This window comes from Ursus americanus, chromosome 12, assembly GCF_024610735.1.
Source record: "Ursus americanus isolate L20-20 chromosome 12, mUrsAme1.1.p, whole genome shotgun sequence".
Taxonomy (NCBI): Eukaryota; Metazoa; Chordata; class Mammalia; order Carnivora; family Ursidae; genus Ursus; species Ursus americanus.
The window spans coordinates 41,852,485-41,871,718 of record NC_142138.1 but is presented as its reverse complement, the minus strand read 5'-3'; the positions used below and the strand labels follow the sequence as shown (position 1 = coordinate 41,871,718).

Sequence of the window (19,234 nt, the reverse complement as noted above, 5' to 3'; positions counted from 1 at the left end):
ATCTCGGGGTTGTAGGTCCCAGCCCCAGGTTGGGTGTAGAGATCACTTAAAAATAAAAGCTTAAAAAAAAAAAAACTATATTCTTTAACATTCAATATATACTGACTACTTCCTATACCTTGAGTCTTTTATCCCACATCCAATACAAAGTTTCTCTAAACTCTTAGACATGATACAAATAAATTAATTGGATAGTAATTATTCTCATAAAATGGCACAGCTTTATTTAGTAGTACATTTGCTTCAGTTTTATTTTATGAATACATTATATTCTGTACAATAGTTGAATTTTCCATTTCTCTGGCAATCAGGATATTTACTTCCCCTCTGGGGTCCTTTTTTAACCTCACTGAATTGTTCCACATTCTTTTTTATGTTATCATCCTATCTGGCAGAGTCTTAACTTCAATAACTATCAAAACAATATCCAATTGTATTCTGCATACCTCTTACGATTTTATCTAGCTCTGTAGTCACAACTCTAATATCATGCTTAAGTCAATAAATAATCAGGCTCCTTCTTGTGCTCCTCTAGACAGCTCTTTATATACAAACACATTTCGACACATTAAAGCAAATGACCTCAAAAACAAGGTCAAAATGCATTACATTAGAAGGACTATAAAACCAAGCCAATAATCCACTTAATCTACATTATTCAATACCAAAGCCTCTCATTCAGCAAAAATAACTCAGCTAGTTTCTTATAACTCATCATGCAGAATGTAGTCAAGGCCTTCTGGAATAAATTAAAGGCCTTTTGGAATAAATTAAAGGAATCATAATTCAAATAAAACAAAGAGTCAAACTAATCTGAATAGCCCTAACTTTTTCTGATCCCAAATTCCCTAATCCCAATACTACACATAGTATGACAACATTAACACAGAGCAATGATACATTAAGAGACAACACAATGACTGAAACAAGGTAGAACTGGCTTTTTACACTGTTACTTTATGTGCACAAACTGAAATGCATTCCTTTAACATATTTAAGAATAAATGAAAGAGGATACTCACCATTAAAGCCCTGATAAGTATTTCTGCAAGCAGAGTGTGTGTAATCTATGAAGACACATTTAACAGAAAGAAATTAGTGCAATATTTGCAAAAATCTGAAGTTACTCATCTATTCAAATCAAACACAATTTTTAAAAATGCCATTAACTCACTTATCTGCAAAAATGGGGTATAAATAATTACAAATATTTCATATAGGGAAACACAGATCTCTTCCTCTTCACTAACTCCCCAAGAGGCAGGTTTATCATCCAAATTACAATAATGTAAAAAATCAGCTTATAACACCTGATATATAATAACTGCCAAAAGAGGAATCCAGTACTGATTTATACAGGGTAACAAAGGGAAGGCAGATAGATTAAATTATGTATCAAATATTGCAAAAAGGGCCATCTGAGTATTGATTCTATGTAACATATAATTTTTTCAAAGTTAATATAGTTCTTGTACCTATTTGCTTTCTAAGGTTTCAAGACCTTATTGGAGAATGCATATGCACATATGTATGTGTGTGCCTGCGCTATATCTATCCAGGATACGCCATCACCAAAAACCATATTGGCGATTTCCGTCAAAACTGACTTGGCAATCGTTAAATTATTAATTTTACTAACAAATACTAAAAGAAAGGAAGTTAATATAGTGGTCACTCAGATACAACAGTATCCAGCTACACTACATCAGATTAGATTCAGATACATTGTTAGTCAAATTCCACTCCCAAATATAGCAGTATAGAGGAAGCAAGAGGGGGAGTATTTTCTCGCTGACACTGTTTATAATTTTATTACTGACACGGTTGGAATTGTAGGCACATGGTGACAATAAAAAGCAAACATACTAAGTTTTATTATTGTTGTTTCAATTCTCTACAGAAAATGGATTCGGGGGGGGGGGTTTACACCACTCCCATTGTTCCCTCCCCCCACCTAGGAAGCTTTTGCTGTACCCTGGGTGTTGGTACTGTCATCAAACTTTACCATGAAACCACCATAATATATATTTTTTCAAGTTTCATTCCCAGCTTTGGCACTTCAAATATTCATAGTTTAAAGGTATCTGTATCAAAACAAGTCGAAGTCCAACCAAAACAAACAAAAACATCAGAGTGTGCTACTCTTAAGAGCTGAACTTCCTATTTCAAAGTAATTTAAAAGGATCCACAAAAGGGTTATTCTAGTACCCTTTCATATACTTAGATTTGGCAGCTGTAATTCTTTGTGGCATGAAATCAAATCCAAGATCAAAAGATCATCTAGTCAGACTCACATGCTGAGATCACACTACATACAATGTTAAAGAAAACTGGGTTTTGGTTGGGTTTGGGACTTCAACTAGTTAGTGAGTCTGTTTTATTAGAAACGTCTAGCTACTCAGGATTAAGTCCAGTTTAATCACTCAAACCCTAATGCTGTCATTAGGGACGCATTTTATCTTGACACCAATTCCTATGAAAGTTAGGCAAGATTTGAAGACAAGGTGAAGACCAAATTAATTTTACTTTGTGAGCCCGTGAAAATGGTTTAAAGAACTAGCGTCAGAGACAACTGAAAGGTATTGCTGAAATACAGTTTATTTAAACGGTAAGTCCAACCCAGGCGGCTGGCACAGAACTGAATCTGAAGGGCATGTGATGCTGTGCCAGAATTCTGACTAACTTAAGTCCCATCCATACAAAATACAGAGGAAAAATGCTTTGCTTCGCAGAAGTATTTCAAATTAGGCATTAATGACCAGGTAATTTTGGTGGGTAAATATCTAGTTTGCTAATCAGTAATAATTTAGTTTTCACTCTGTACAGATATCTACCTATACTTGTCACTTACTGACGCCCTTTAAACTCAGCTTAAACTAAGACAAACATCACTGTGAACAAGCCTCTGAAAATTGGTAAGAAGCAACCTGGTAGAGAGGATTTACTAAACGGACGCGCTGGGTCGCCGCCCTGTGGGGCGAATGCGAGACGAGGCAGGGGAGGCCCCACTCGCCCCTCTGCCCGACACCGGGGAGTTGGAGGCGTCGGGGCAATTTCCACGCACCGCGGCCGGGGCGAGTCCGGAGCGCGAGTCCGGGGCCCGAGTCCGGAGGCCTTGGCGCTCTGGGCGCGCCCTTCCCCGCACCGAGGCCGGCACGAACTCCCAGGTCCCCGGCGGCAGCGGGCGCCGGGCGGGAGCGACAGGGCGCGCGGGTCCGCACACGGGCCGATTCCGGGCACTGGGCCCGCGGCGGGCGGGCGGCCTCCGGGCCCGCAGAACAAAGCCCACACGGCCATCTTGAGACCGTAAACAGACCCCCGGGGCGGCCACCCCGCCTCCCGCCCGCCGCGGCGACCAGCCAGAGGCTCTGCTTACCGTCCTCGAAGTCCATGGCGGAGGCTCGGAGCTCACAAGCTCGGCGGCGCTGGGTTGAGCTGTGGCCGGCGGCGAACACCCGCGACCCGCGGTTCCACACCACCAGTCCGCGCGACCGAAAGCGGCGCTACCGGCCCGGGAGCCGCAGGCCACAGTGAGGCTGAGGGGCGGGGCCGGCCGGCGCTGCCAGCCGCCGCAGCGCGGCCTGCGATTGGTTGGCGCGGGGTGGTGGGCGGGCCCTCGGGTGGGGGCGGGAAGCAGGTCTGCTGTCACGCTCCGGGGTGCTGACCCTTTTGGAGCAGCGGAGGAGGAAGGAAGGTGGAAAAAGGAGCGCTAAAGACTGACTAGGGTCATGGGAAAGCGAACTGGGTGTTCGGGAAATTCTGTCTGCGGTCCGCCATGTTTGATCCTGGCAAAGCGAAAGGATCGGGTTGGAATACCTTCCTCTTGCCCAAACTAATAAACCACGTGCCGACCTTTTGCTTTTTATTGGCTGGTGACGACAGTACAGAAAATGTTAAAGTACTTATGGACTTTTTTGCTGCGGAGACGCAGAAGTCCCGGACGATTTTTACAGCTGTGTGAGCCGAGGAGAACAGATTGCTGAATAGGAAATAATTATGGGAATGATCCAAGACAAGCTATTACCAATTTCTGAATTTTAAAGTGCAAAATAAAAGGGCTGTAAAAGTTCAAAGACAGGGAAAATTTGTGGCAGAAGTTCATCCAGAACTTGAAGAATGACCATGCACAAACACCCACACATACTGGTATTGTATTATTGCCACTTTGGAAGTAGTGTTGGGGAAGTGGGCAAAATTATTCACCCCACAAGGCAATATGGAAAAAGACAATTGTTTGTTCCTTCTGATCCTGCAGCAGCTTAACTCCAGGTTATTTTTATTTTATTTATTTATTTATTTATTTATTTATTTATTTTTAGTAGAGCAAATGGTGCCAACAATGAGTCGATCACAGGATAGGAAACAGTGAATCAAAACCATTTTCTCTTCTTTGGGGTCCGATTAGTTGCTGGAAGCAAGTTCCAAGGCAGCAGCCTGTGGAAATAGGACTGGAGGAAAAATTCATGGATACACTCTGTGTATTACTGGAGCCCCAAATCTTGACAGGGCATTGTTTCTGCGTCATCACTTTCCTTCTCCACCCCGATTGATTCACCCAGTTCTCCACCCTTGTTTTCTTCTTTTTCCCCCCTCTCCTATACATGTTTTCTATTCACCTGAGCTGAACATGTTGAAAACTGAACTCATTATTTCCCTCCTCAAACCTGCTCATCCTCCTTTATTCTTTCATCTCTGTTAGTGGTGTCATGAGCAACCACCCACTAATCCTAGCTGGAATCCTACACGATTCATCTAGACAAGACACAGGCCTCTCCCATCCTCCCTCTCCGGTCCACACTGAAGTCTTTCATCTGCATATTACCTCTTAAAATTTCTTAAACTTGTTTCCTTCTCTCCATTCCCACTGAACTACCTGCGGTACCTCTCCCAAACTATCACTGTAGCTTCCTAAATAATTTCTCTGCCCATTGGCCTTGACCTTCTCAGGGCTGCAGTGTTCTAAACAGTAATCTGAACACTTCATCATGCATCTCTATTACGGATTGGGTCAGGGCAAAGCTCCGTAACCTAGACCATGTGCGGCAGGATCCGGCCGCTGCCTAACCTGCCATCTTCCTGCAGTTCTCCCTCCTCCTCTCCCATCCTTCTCCCTTTTGGTGAGCAATTTTAAGTCCCAAAACATCCCTACGCTTTTTCATGCCGCTAAACTTTTATTTATGCTTTTCTCTCTGCTTGGTATACCGCCCAGTGAATCCTACTCATTCTCAAAACATAGCTCAAGATTTACTTCCACTAAGAAACACTCCCACATCCCATCCCCACACCCGAGGCCAGCACTTCTCAAATATGAATGTGCACATGATTCACCTAGCAATCTCCTTAAAACTCAGATTCACATTCAGTCAGTCTGGGTTAGAGCCCGAGAGTATGTGTTTCTCACAGGTTTTCCGGGAGATGCTGCTGCTGCTGGTCAAACCATCCTTGGAGTAGCAAGGCCCCGAGCTCACCTCTGTTAGAGCACTATCTCCCTTGCATTAAACACTCTGTTTGGCTTTATGTCTACCCACATGAAAAGCCCTTTGAGATTAGAACCAAGTCTTCTTTGTATCCTAAGTGCTGAGCACATATGTTTACCAAGTCAAACTGAGCTCTCTTGACAGTTTTTAACTTTTTTTTTCTTGGCATCATAGCAAAGAAATGGTTTGTAACCTGTGGTATTCAGGTCTTGTCATGAGTATAATGATGTAAGTAATTGGGTCACTATTTGTGCTTGTGTATTATGTACATATGTGTGCACATGCATGTGTGTATGTGCATACACACACACACACACACACACACACTTCTTTCTCTCCTGAAAGAGAACACTACCAGCCATGAAACTGCTAACTCTAGAAGAAATCTGGCCTCAGCACAAATGCATGGAGAGCCAGAATACACAGATATCTTCTCTCCTTCCTTCCTCTTTCCCAAAGAGGACGTTTCTGACTGAGGCGGCAATACCTGAGTCACCCCACGAGACCTGAGACACCTTGCAATACCTGACAGTCCATCGAGTCATCCCTTGATTCCTGTATTGAGCAAATATTGATTAAGCACCAACTATGTGCCAAACGTCATTTTCTTCCTTCATTGTTCTCTCTCCTATTCCCCAGAAACCAGCCAGGCTACTGGGCCTGTTCCCACTTGCTTAGGCTTAGATTCTTACCCTGAGGGGCCAGTATTTTGTACAAAGTCTTAGCCATTCCATTCTCCATTCGTTTCGCAATAGGCAGCAAGTTAGTCAATGCCAGACCAGCAAAGCCTATTGGAAACGAGAAGAGAATATGGTTTTTTTAAGTGCAGAGATTAAAAGGATATATGGGCTGAGGCCAAGAGAAGCCTGCAGGGAGAAGGAGAAAATGGGGGGCTATACCTAAGACCTCACCCTGAGGGAGTTGTCAGAGAAGCCCCACCATCCCCTTCCCCAGAACCTGAGAAGAGCTGGGTGAGTGGACCCCCTGAAGAACCAGGGGCCTCTGTTCCTTGTCTCCAAAGTCCCCCCCCCACATACCTTCTGCTCCAGCAACACGGGACCATCTGCTGCTCCCCAGACAAGTCATGCATTTTCAAACCCTTGCTCACCTTCTTCTCTCTGCTTCTATTGTGTTCCCTCTCCTCCTGTGCCATTCTTCAAGGTTCAATAATCATGTGGCCTCTTTTTAAACCTCTCCCTAAGCTCTTAGTTAGAAGCCCCTTCCCTCTATGTCACCTTAATAGCGGTTAGCACCACTGGATTCTTGTTGTAGTGAGTGAGTTAGTTAGTTACAGCTGTGTCTAGCTCTTTGCTCAGACTCTTTGCAGACCCTTCTTTGTACCCTTTTTATGTGGCCGGTAGGTAGCACATTGGCACTGTATATTGAGGAGAAGGAAAAAAAATCACCACTGAAGAAAAGACCTATGAGACTGAACTGAAATGCCCAGAGCTTCATCTGCAAAAAACCACAGCATCCCATGATTATTTTGGAGAGTGACAGTAGGGTTACAAAGGGGAGTCCTAATTGCACAATGCTTTCCTAATTTGCTCCAAATCACTCTTTCTTACTCCCCATGTTCTTTAGGGAATTCATAAATACTTAGGGAGGTCAAGAACTAACAATGACTATCTTAAAGCAAAGCAGCCAAACTTAACGTAAACAAAGTAATTTCTGCTAAGGGCTCTGAGGACTTCTCAAAGGAGAGCTGGTTACAGAACCATAGCAATTGAAAGCTGCTGAAAACAGCTGGTGATGACAGCACCGAATGGATGTGTTTTATACATATGAGAAAATGTCTGTCTCTGACTTTAATACGGAACTTCAAAAAGATTCAGGTGTCTCTAAAAGCTAAAAGGAATAGCAATTAAAATAATAAACTTTCATGAAGCCCTATATATTAATAAATGTTCCAAAGCACTTTACATATATTAACTCATTTTGTCTGCCTAAGAGTCCTATGATGTAGGTAGTACTGTCACCCCCACTTTACTGATAAGGAAACTGAGACCCAGAAAGGTAAAGGTACTTGCCCAAGGTCACACTACTGAAAAAGAGAGAAGAACCAAGATTGAAACCCAAGCAGCCTGGCTCCAGAGCCCACACGTGCATCTCCATCATGCTCTGGAGCAGCTATTGTGTGCCAAGTATTCTGATGGGTGTTTTTACATGCCTTAGTTCCCATCCGTCCAATAAGCTAGGTTATATCTTTTCCAAATGAGGGAAGTTAAAGAGAAAATTAAGTTACTTGTTCAAGACTGCACGACGAGTGATTGCTAGTTCCACATTCATGACAGATATTATGTAGTCATGCTTAGGTCTAGTGCCATATAGAGCCAACCTGTAGACCCAATATCATCATCAAGGTGCTCAGGTTTTAAAAAGAGAGATTTTGGGGCACCTGGGTGGCGCAGTCGTTTAACATCTGTCTTCGGCTCAGGGCGTGATCCCAGCGTTCTGGGATCGAACCCCACATCGGGCTCCTCTGCTGGGAGCGTGCTTCTTCCTCTCCCACTCCCCCTGCTTGTGTTCTCTCGCTCGCTGGCTGTCTCTGTCAAATAAATAAATAAAATCTTTTTAAAAAAATAAAAATAAAATAAAAAAGAGAGATTTTGACAATCTACAGATCATCTTGCATAATTGTACATAATGCAGTCAAAGAGAGTATGTAGCAAAGAAGTGATCATGAATGCTTTAGAGATTCCCCCTCTGTCCTGTGCTTTAGGCTTTCCTCAGATTCGAAAAACTCAATTAGTTTCATATGCATTTCCTTCCCCAAAAAGCAAAGTAAAATTCCAAATGCAAAATGCTTTCAAAATGTAATAGTGTGGGGTGACTGGGTGGCTCAGTCGGTTAAGCAACCCATTCTCGATTTCGGTTCAGGTCATGATCTCAGAGTTGTGAGATCGAGCCCCACATTGGGCTCCACACTGGGCATGGAGCCTGCTTAAGATTCTCTCTCTCCCTCTCCCTCTGCCCCTTCTCCCACCTCTCTCTTTCCCTCCCTCTATTAAAAAAAAAAACCTGCAAAATGTAAGAGTTACCTTCCTTCCTTAGGTATGTATTATATAAAGTATACATTTCTAGAAAATGAGGTTTATTCCCTTCCAGGGGCTCAATTAAGCCTCTGAATTATTGCCACTCATTTTATCTTCTTAATGTGTTTAGTCCACCATAAATTTTAATTTTCTAAGTAAATTGAGAGCAAGCTGTCTGTGGCATCTGTCAACCCCAATGACTGCCAGAATTGGTTTGGTAAATCTGCCCTGCTGGGAAGGTGTCCCCTTTCTTCCTGGCTCTGCTACATGTGTCTCTCCCAAAGCTGCATGCTTTGTTGAAGAGGGTGATTTTCCTAGAGAGAGGAGAAGGATGTACACGAGTCAAGTTCTCCTATTGGACTGTCCAGGGCTCAGCAAGTAGGCTATCCCACCTGGCTGTGACACTCCCACTACATAATGAGCCACCTGAAGGTGAAGATATCATCTTTGTGTCCGCAGCCTGCTTGCACCGTACCTGGCATATGGTAGACTCTAAGATGTTGTTGGATGAATAAGAAGGAAACATACCCACAGTGAGCTCCTGTATTTAAATAGCTTCAATTCTACATTAGGGAAACAGATGTAAATAAAAATACAAACAAACAGAATTCAAACGTACAGATACAATTTAACCCCCCTTCTTTAGGGTCCTTAGCCAACACCTAGAAACAGGAAAAGGGCACAGTCCTAGAAGACCCAGTAGAGGGCACCACACACCAAATATAGTCAAGGTTTGACTACAGAAATGGAGCATGTATCTTTCTATCTAGTTCCTGCTGGTCTGAAATGTTCTAAAGGGACGTGGGGTAGAGAATATTCCTGGGGGCCTGTTCTCTGAAAGTACCTGAATTTCTATTCTGAGTCACTTGTGGATATGAATTTCCCTGTTTGTCTCATTTCAGATTTTGTTTTTAGAGATGATCTTTTAAATCATAGAACAGTGGAAAATGCTTATTATAATGGTAAACTTGAAAAACAAGACACAAAATTGTATACGGAATCTGATAACAGCAATGCCAATAATTTTTTAAAAGACAAAGCATAGAGATAAAATGGAAAGAAAAATTGTAAAACATGAACAGTGAGTCTTTTTGCGATAACTTTTTACGTACTCACAGGCATGCATACTTACTCTTCTATATTCTCCAAATTTCTTTAGCACTTTTAAAAAAAAGATTTATTGAGGGGCACCTGGGTGTCTCAGTCGTTAAGCGTCTGCCTTCAGCTCAGGGCGTGATCCCAGGATCCTAGGATCGAGCCCCACATCGGGCTCCCTGCTCCGCTGGGAGCCTGCTTCTTCCTCTCCCACTCCTCTGCTTGTGTTCCCTCTCTCACTGGCTGTCTCTCTCTTTCTCTGTGTCAAATAAATAAAATCTTAAAAAAAAAAAAAAGGAAAAAAAAGATTTATTTATTTGGGGGGAAGGAGCAGAGGGAGAGGGAGAGAGAGAATTCTCAGCAGACTCTGCACTGAGCACGGAGCCCAGTGTGGGGCTTGATCTCAACACCCTAAGATCACAACCTGAGCCAAAACCAAGATTTGGACACTTACCGACTGAGTCACTGGGCGCCCCTTTAGCACTTTTATAATGTAAAATATGTATTTGATACAAAACAGGATGTAACATCTATTAACAATTAGTTCTCTTTAGCTAAATACTGTATTTCATTTTCTTTGTAGATATAATTATTGTTGAGAATAAGGGAAGGTGCTTCGGTCGGCCATTTAAGTCAGTGGTTCTCAAGACTGGCTCTACTCTAGAATCATCCAGGGCGATTTTAATAAGTGCCAGTATTTAGGCTTCACTTTGGAGACTCTTATTTAATGATAAACCTAAAACCGTTACCACTGTTGATTTTCAAGACACTTACAAGTGATGCTATTGGAATAAGTTCTCTTCTGTTTCAGTAACTTGTACGTATTGAGAAGATGTCAAGTTTTGAAAAGGAACTTTAGAGATTGAATAACCACACATTAACCAATCGATCCCTGTGTGGGAAATGGTGTAGCAACTACATCTGAATTGGGGCTGGTATAGACATTTGCACATCTTTCGGCTCTAAAAGCTGGCTTGGTTCCAGTATTCCCTGTAAATACCCTGCAGCCCTTGGGAGGTAATTAACTAATGACAGTAAAGGGCTTTTAAACTGAAACATGTTGTATAAATGCTAAACACAGGAAACACACAGAGGATTTCCACTGACTGCCAATACTTTTCAACCAGAGACAGTTGATGCATCTTTCAGCCAATTTCCCTTTTGCAACTGAAATCTTCCTAACCCTTATTTCAAGGGAAACAAAAGGAGTCTTTTTTTTGTAATGCCTTTCCTACAACTCAAGGACCTAAGAAGATTACCCCTTTACTTTCTCAGAAGTAAGGTTCCTGCCTCAACAAAACACCACGTGGTAGCGTGGTTTGTGTGAATGGCTGGTAGGTTTGGATCACCAAAGGTGGGTTAGCAAAAGGGATCATATGAGGTGGTCTAGTACGAGTCCTGGCAGCACCCTATACATCATCTTTGGTTTTAAAGAAAACAATTTGTGCACATGGTAACAAATGCAATAGTGTAAAAGAACTTCCAATGAAAAGTGACAGCCTTTCTTCTCCTCCTTGCTTAGCTTGGAAAGGTGACACTCTGGTTTCATCCGGGGTTGAGATCATTTGGCATTTCCTTCCATTGTACTCTATTATCTCTCTTCTTAGATTACCAACTTTAGTGAATATCAATTGATTCCACAGTTTGAAAATAAGCATGTATCTCATACTATCCTTATCTTCCTAAAGTTCAATAGCAATGATAGCTTTCTATTTCCTCTATTAGAACTACATTTTCATGTTTTCAAATAAGGACTCAAATTTCTATTTCTTTTAATAGAGTATCTGTGCATTTCCTCTTCTATAAAATGAAGGTATTGCCCCCCCTTCCCATTTGCTCCACTTTTTCTCTGCCTTTCATTGTTGTCAGCACCACTTTACCACCAACAAAATTGTTAATATTTACATTCTGTACTGCAATCGCAAAATGTCTACAGGTTGACTTCAGAAGTTAAAAGCCTGCATACTTTCTTCCAAAGAGTGACAGTGTGAATGGGGGAGCGGGTAACTTTACATTGGAGATACCCAGCAAACACTACCTCAGCCAGGTTATCAAGGTCAATAAGAGTGATAAGTTGATAAGTCATGTTGATAGTATGTGCCCTTGGTTTGATGTGACAAAAATGGCACTTGACCTTCGTGGTGTTTCCTGCAAAACCCATAACCCCAATTTAATCATAAGGAAAACATTAGACAAACCCCAAATGAGGGACATTCTACAAAATACCTGACCAGTACTCCTCAAGCCTATCAAGGTCATCAGAAACAAGGAGAGCCAGAAAAACTATTATAGCCAAATGGGGCCTAAGGAGACAGGATGACTAAATGTAATAGGAATAGAAGACATTAAGCAAAAACTAAAGAAATCTGATAAAACATGAACTTTAGTTTCTGATAATGTATCAATATTCATTCACTAATTATAACAAATGGATAATACTTACATAAAATGCTAATAATAGAGGAACTCTCTACTATCTTTACATTTTTTCTATAAACCTAAAACTATTTTAAAAAATAAAGTTTATTAAAATATAAAATAATGGTAACAAGTCAATATGCTGCATATATTTTATGATCGAATGAACATTGTTCAATATTAATATGCTAGGATGACATTTTCCATGAACCCAGTGTTATAACCCCTGGGTCTCTCAAATTAGGCTATTTCTAGCATCAAGGTCAAATGGATTGCCTTTTCTTACACTCTGTTAACTGCTTATATTCATGTTTGGATGTAATTTGCTTCATGTGTGGCCTGTGACTTCATTGTTCAGAATTTGCTTTTTCTCAAGTTTCTAACTGCCATTTTATCTTGTATATTCTAGCCTGTGGTACTTTCTGCCTAATCCAACCATAATCCTCCCCTTTCACTTTTTATCTTTCAGACATTTTTTTAAAAATCTCCATTGGCTTCTATCCCTTCCCCTCACACACTGTTTTTATACTTGTTTATTTTTATCCCAGGGGAGTCTTAGCAGGGAGGGAAGGGCACATAGGCTCACTCTCCCGTCTTGAAAGAGAAGCTTACTTCGCTTTTTGTACAGTTTCATCCACAGTCGTGACAAAGAACGAACTAGCTGAGATCAGGCTTAAAGAAAGGAAAGTAGCTTCTTCTCCGAGAAAACACCAAATGGATGGCACTGGTGCTGCGGGAAGGCCCCGGAGGGCCTGGGGACCCTGGAACGGGCAGTAGCAGCATCCCGGCTGGGGTTTCCATCATGGAGGGTCCCTCAGCGGGGCCGAGGCCAGGGCTGCAGAGCTGGCAGAGGCAAGACTGAGGACGAGGAGTGGATCCCTGCCACCAAGGTGGGCCACCTGGTCAAGTCCCTGGAGGAGATCCGTCTCTTCTTCCTCCCCAACAAGGAATCTGAGATCACTACTTTTTTCCTGGGGGTATCCCTCTAGGACAAGGTTTTGAAGATGATGCCGGTGTGAAAGCAGCTCTGTGCTGGCCAGCGGACCGGGTTCAAGGCATTCGTGGCCATTGGAGATCACAATGGATACCTCTAGGTGTTAAGTGCTCCAAGGAAGTAGCCACTGCCATCCATGGGGCCATCCTCCTGGCCAAGCTTTCCGTCATCCCTGTGCAGCAAGGCTACTGGGGGAACAAGACGGGCAAGCCCCACACTGTCCCATACAAGGTGACCAGCTGCTGTGGCTCTGTGCTAGTGCGCCTCATCCCTGCCCCCAGAGGGATTGCCTCAGCCCTGTGATGGAGAAGCTACTGATGATGGCCGGTAGTGACGACTGCTACACCTTGGCCAGGGGCTGCACTGACACCCTGGGCAACTTTGCCAAGGCCACTTTTTTTTTTTAAAGATTTTATTTATTTATTTGACAGAGATAGAGACAGCCAGCGAGAGAGGGAACACAAGCAGGGGGAGTGGGAGAGGAAGAAGCAGGCTCAAAGGGGAGGAGCCTGATGTGGGGCTCGATCCCAGAACACCGGGATCACGCCCTGAGCCGAAGGCAGACGCTTAACCACTGTGTCACCCAGGCATCCCAAGGCCACTTTTGATGACATTTCCAAGACCTACAGCTATCTCACCCCTGACCTCTGGAAAGAGACTGTGTTCACCGAGTCTCTCTAGCAGGAATTCATTGACCATCTTAGAGAGACCCACACCAGAGTCTCCATGCAGAGGACCCTGGGTCCCACTGTGGCCTCCAAAGTTTTATACAAGAAAAATAAAGTGGGGCACCTGGGTGGCTCAGTTGGTTAAGCATCTGCCTTCGGCTCAGGTCATGATCCGAGAGTCCTGGGATGGAGTCCATATCAGGCTCCCAGCTCCGTGGGGAGTCTACTTCTCCGTCTACCCCTCCTCCCGGCCTGTGCTCTCTCACTCTCTCAAATAAATAAAATCTTTAAAAAAAGAAAAAGAAAGTGAATTAAAGCCTGTTAAAAAGAAAGGAAGGAGGGAAGGAAGGAAGGAAGGAAAGCATATGGAGTTATACTCTGGCCAATATGTAGTCCTTAAGGAGAAATAAGTAGTGCATTCAATCAATCAGTGGCCTTCCTGCCACCAGATCTTTCTAGAAGCATATTATTCTGACCAATCAGTCCTCATACTTGTTTTTAAAGAAACCTATGAGTGTAGAAAAGTGAGTTCTTGTATAAAGAAGGTGCCTGGCTCTTTTTAAACAGACCCCTAAGAAAAGTACATGCTGCTTTGCATTGTCTTGGATGAAGGAAGTGCAAAGCTGTGCCAAAGAATTACGAGAGATCCCCAGCGTCAGGTCTTAAAAGGCATTTGAAGATCATCTAGCTCCAATCCAAACCTTGACTCTTCAGATGAGGACAAGAGGGTACTTCTCCAAGGTCACTTCACTAACAAGTGGGAGCAATAAGACTAGAAAAAGGGTAAGGTTAACCCGAGGAGCTTTCTGACCCACACCGCATGCTGAGTGTTGAATAGCTGTGTTCCACTCACTTCTCTACAATTTCCTCCCCTCCAACCACATCCTTTCAGGAACTCTAAAAAGAGGTATGGAGACAAGGGCAGGATGGAGTAGGAGGATAAGAGGGCTGTAGCTGGGAAGGGGTCTGTGCCGTTTTTTTCCAGGGATCTGCTTGCCCTGGCTGGGATCAGGGGACAAAATTACTAACTCTGGGAACTCATCCTTCTTCCCCCACTCCCTCTCTTACTCCAAACCTGCCTGGGAGAGGGAGAATACAGATGGCATGGTTTCACTCTAGCTGTTTTGACAAAATATGTGCCCTGGCCCTAGAAACGAACGACGCTCTCACAGAAGGTAGTAGATGTCCTATTTACATAGTACACCATTCCCCCCAAAGTTGTTTTATGACCAAAATATTCCCACTGATACAAATTATTAAGGGAAGAAAGGTCAAAATTTAGTGATGTTTCATTCAGTAATTAATGTAAGACAAAGGAATTTTTTTTCCAAATCACTTAATTTCTTTGGTGTGGTGGGGTTTTTTGGTTTTTTTTTTTTTTGGTTTTTGTTTTTTTTGGTTTTTGTTTTTTTCACTTCAGGAAACTGAAGAGGAGAAAGAAAAATGTTCATGGTACACTTGACTTTATTTAATTTTTAAAGCACAAAGTAATGAGGAAGAGGTCTTACTGCATGTCCTATAATTGTCTTCTGCAGCTCTGCTCAGACATTTTCCCCCAGGACCACCACTAGCATACATGTGGGGGAGGAAACTGCCGAGCCTAATGCAAAGCCATATTCATCACCAACACTCATGGTGCTACATGCCACACCACCACTCCGAGCCCCGCGCTGAAACTGCACCACCCTTCCTAGAAGTCAGCCCTGCGATGCACGGAGACCTCACGTCTGCATGGCTCCACTAATTCTCATTAATTTTTCTGAAAATGCAGGACAGCTGTGACTCAGCAAAATTTCTTATTTCTGAGGGACAGCCTTCGTCTCCCCTAGCAACTTCTCTCTAGCTTTCCAGATTCTTGTCCTTTGAGCTATACCTTGCCAGAGAGTTAGAAGGTTCAATACCAGAATCGTCTAATTTTTTACTTAAGAATATTGGCAAGTGTGAGTTTAAACATGAAGCCTCTACACGGAAAAAATTCACTTTGAGGTTGAAATGAAACATTCAAAAATCTCAAAAAGGTTCACCCTCAAAACCAACAAATGCCTAAATAAGGATGATGAGACAGCCCTATAAAAGCTATTTAAAAAATAAAAATATATGGTTGAGATGTAATAGCTGGTTATTATAGGCCTATTAATAGCATCAAACAAGCTATTAATAGGGGTTAAATGTTGGTGTTAAAATATATTGGGGGACATGTTGGGAAATCAGAATATAGATCGGGTAGTAAATAATCTCAGAGTACAACAATTCTGTTACATTGCTAAGTTAATTGCATGATCGACACATAATACATCTCTTTTAATACACCAAAGAAAACTCGCAGTATGAGTAAAGGGTGGGTGGTAGTTAAAGCATATAGGCGTGGGGGCGCCTGGGTGGTGCAGTCAGTTAAGCCTCTGACTCTTGGTTTCAGCTCAGCTCCTGATCTCAGGGTTGTGGGATTGAGCCCTGAGTCAGGCTCCATGCTCAGCGCTGAGTCTGCTTAAGACTCTCTCTCCCACTGCCCTTCTTGCCCCCTCTAAAATAAATAAGTCTCTTTAAAAAAAAAAATTAAGCATATTGGCACATATATAGTTGGAGTCTGGATCCTAGCTCTCCATTCCGTTCACTGAACTTGAAAACTTATCTATAAAGTGGGAATAGCAATGGTGACCAATTCATAGGGCCATTGTTGTAAGAACTAAATGAAAGAATCATTTAGCACATAGTGCCTGATAGTAGTAAGCACTCGATATATGCTTTCATTTTAACTCTTGACAGACTTTTATAGATTACTCATTTAGGGAAAAGGTATTCTGGTATAAATGGTCAGCAGAGATCTAATGTATTCCTTTCTCTCTACATTTCCCAATTTAGTTTCTTTAAAAGGGAAAAGGAGCTTAAGATGACTTTCAGAGTCACTGCATGAGGACACATAAATATGGCAAATTCTGTTATCCAAGGCAATAAGAAAAAGGGGTGCTTTTTAAATCCAATACTCTAATTAACACACAGTTGATACTTTCCAAGGAATTGAAATATTGTATGCACTCAGTACAAAACTGCACTAACCACTACTTAATCTCATTCTTTTTTGTCGGTTTTTTTTTTTTTTACATTTCAAAAAATAATTCATGGACTTTATTAAAATTTAAATATTTTGCTCTTTGGAAAATACCATTAAGAAAAGAAAAAGGCAAGCCACAGATTGGGAGAAAATATTTGCAATGCACACCTCTGACAAAGGAGTTGTGTCTAGAATGTAAAGAACTCTCACACTGCAGTAATAAGAAGACAACCTGATTTTTTTTAAATGGGCAACATATTTCAACAAGTGCCTCCTAAAATAATATATACAAATAGCCAAAAGGTTATGAAAAGATTCTCCACACCATTCATCACCAGGAAAATAGAAATTAAAGTGATAACGATGTACCATGGTTTATCCAATACAATAGCTCTACTTAGAAAGACTAACAAGTCAAATATTGAGACAAATGTAGAGTAGCTGGAACTTTCCTATACTACTGGTAGGAATGTAAAATGGTACAAACTACTTTGGAAAACAGTTTAGGCAGTTTCTTAAAAAGCTCATACCCAACAGAAATAAAAATATATGTCTACACAAAGACTTGTACACAAATGTTCATAGCAACTCTATTCATAATAGCCCCGAATTGGAAAGAATCCACATTTTCCTCAGCAGTTGAATAAACAAATTGCGGTATACCCATACAATGGACTAGTACTCAGCAATACACCGGAATGAACTACTGATGCAGGCAAGTGTGTGGAAGAATTTCAAATACATGTGAAGTGGAAGAAGCCAGACTCAAAGAAGCACATACTATCTAATTCCACTCACATGAAGTGATAGAAAATGTAAGTTACTCTATAGTAACAGAAAGCAGAACAACTGTTGCCTGGGGCCAGGAGGGGAGGTGACTGGAAAGGGGCATGAGGAATTGTTGAGGTGATGGAAACACTGTATATCTTAACTGTGGTATCAGTTACATGGGTGGACACTTTTGTCAAAACTCAGGGAACTGTACACTCTAATGGCTTCAGTTCATTGTATTAAACTATATTTCAATTAAGTTAATTTTTAGGGGCACCTGGGTGGCGCAGTTGTTAAGCATCTGCCTTCGGCTCAGGGCGTGATCCCGAAGTCCTGGGATCGAGCCCCATATCGGGCTCCTCCGCGGGGAGCCTGCTTCTTCCTCTCCCACTTCCCCTGCTTGTGTTCCCTCTCTCACTGGCTCTCTCTCTCTGTCAAATAAATAAATAAAATAAAATCTTAAAAAAAAATTAATTTTTAAAAGAAGCACTAATATAATGTATCTTTAAAAAATAATCAGAGGAGCACCTGGATGGTGCAGTTGGTTAAGCATCTGACTCTTGGTTTCGGCTCAGGTTGTGATCTCCGCGTCATGAAATCAGGACTGTGCCAGGCTCTATGCTCAGTGTGGAGTCAGCTTGAGATTCTCTCTCCCTCTCTCTCTGCCCCTCCTGCTTGCTCTCTCTCTCTCTCTCTGTCTAAAATAAATAAATAAATCTTAAAAAAAATAATCAGAGCACTGCTAAAATATCGTTGCAGAGCTAGTTATAATAGCAAAGAATAGGAAGCAACCTAAGTATTCACTAAGAGATATATAGTAAAATCGATTACAATCATGGGGTGCCTGGGTGGCTCAGTTGGTTAAGCATCTAGGTTCAGCTCAGTTCATGATCCCAGCGTCCTGGGATTGAGCCCGACGTTGGGCTCCCTGCTCAGTGGGGGTCTGCTTCTCCAACTCTTCCTCTGTGCATTCGCTCTCTCTCAAGTAAATAAATAAGAAAATCAATTATGATGATTCTGTACTACTACTTAATGCGGTGTAGCCATTAAAAAGATTGAAGGGGCGCCTGGGTGGCTCAGTCAGTTTAGCATCTGACTCTTGATTTCAGCTCAGGTCATGATGTCAGGGTCGTGAGATCAAGCCCCACCCCAGGTTCTGCACTGGGTGTGCAGACTGCTTGGGATTCCCCTCCCTCCCCCTCTAAAAAAATATTGAAGTAGTTCTATGTTTAATATAGTTGTTTATGACATATAAAATAAGAAGGTAGGTTACTCAACAGTATGCACAATATGCTCTTATTTGCATAAATATATTCTATATACATGTGTATATTCATATGCATAAAATTTCCAAGGGACCTATACTAGTCTATTGAGTGTTTATCTGGGGGATTAACCATGAGGTGAGACATTTACAAAGGGGTTTTCCACTTTCCCATTTTTCAATGTGGAATCTTTACAATAAGCCAGTTTTATATGCATCATCAGCAGAAACAGTAGTGATATTTCCATCCGGAAAAATAAAAGGCAGCTGGAGATGGCCAGGAACCTTCCAGGCATCATTAGAAACACCAATCGTTTTGTCCTCTCCAAGTGGGGAAATGCTGAATAATGGGGATTTCTAACTAGATACCAATAAGCATGGCTTTACTGTATGTTGGGAAGGAAAACATTCTGTTCCATTCTTCCATTAACCAGCTGAAGAAAGTGTGTCGATTGAATTTGTG

At 42.1% G+C, this 19,234-nt stretch overlaps 1 protein-coding gene and 1 pseudogene across 2 annotated transcripts in view; one reads left to right on the top strand and one right to left on the bottom strand.

Annotated features, from left to right (window-relative positions):
* ZNF326 (zinc finger protein 326) overlaps positions 1-3,545 on the bottom strand; it is a 46,391-nt gene extending 42,846 nt beyond the window's left edge. Inside the window, exons 1-2 of one of the 2 annotated variants that reach the window (XM_045801819.2) lie at positions 3,377-3,545; positions 1,023-1,067 (exon numbers count right to left, since the gene is read on the bottom strand). In XM_045801819.2, coding sequence (XP_045657775.2) covers positions 1,023-1,067; positions 3,377-3,392 — 61 coding nt within the window. In that variant the 5' untranslated portion in view covers positions 3,393-3,545. The remainder of the gene's footprint in view (positions 1-1,022; positions 1,068-3,376) is intronic. The other variant, XM_087866091.1, reaches the window with a different exon arrangement.
* Positions 3,391-19,234, top strand: part of LOC123794897 (small ribosomal subunit protein uS5-like) — a 48,643-nt pseudogene continuing 32,799 nt past the window's right edge.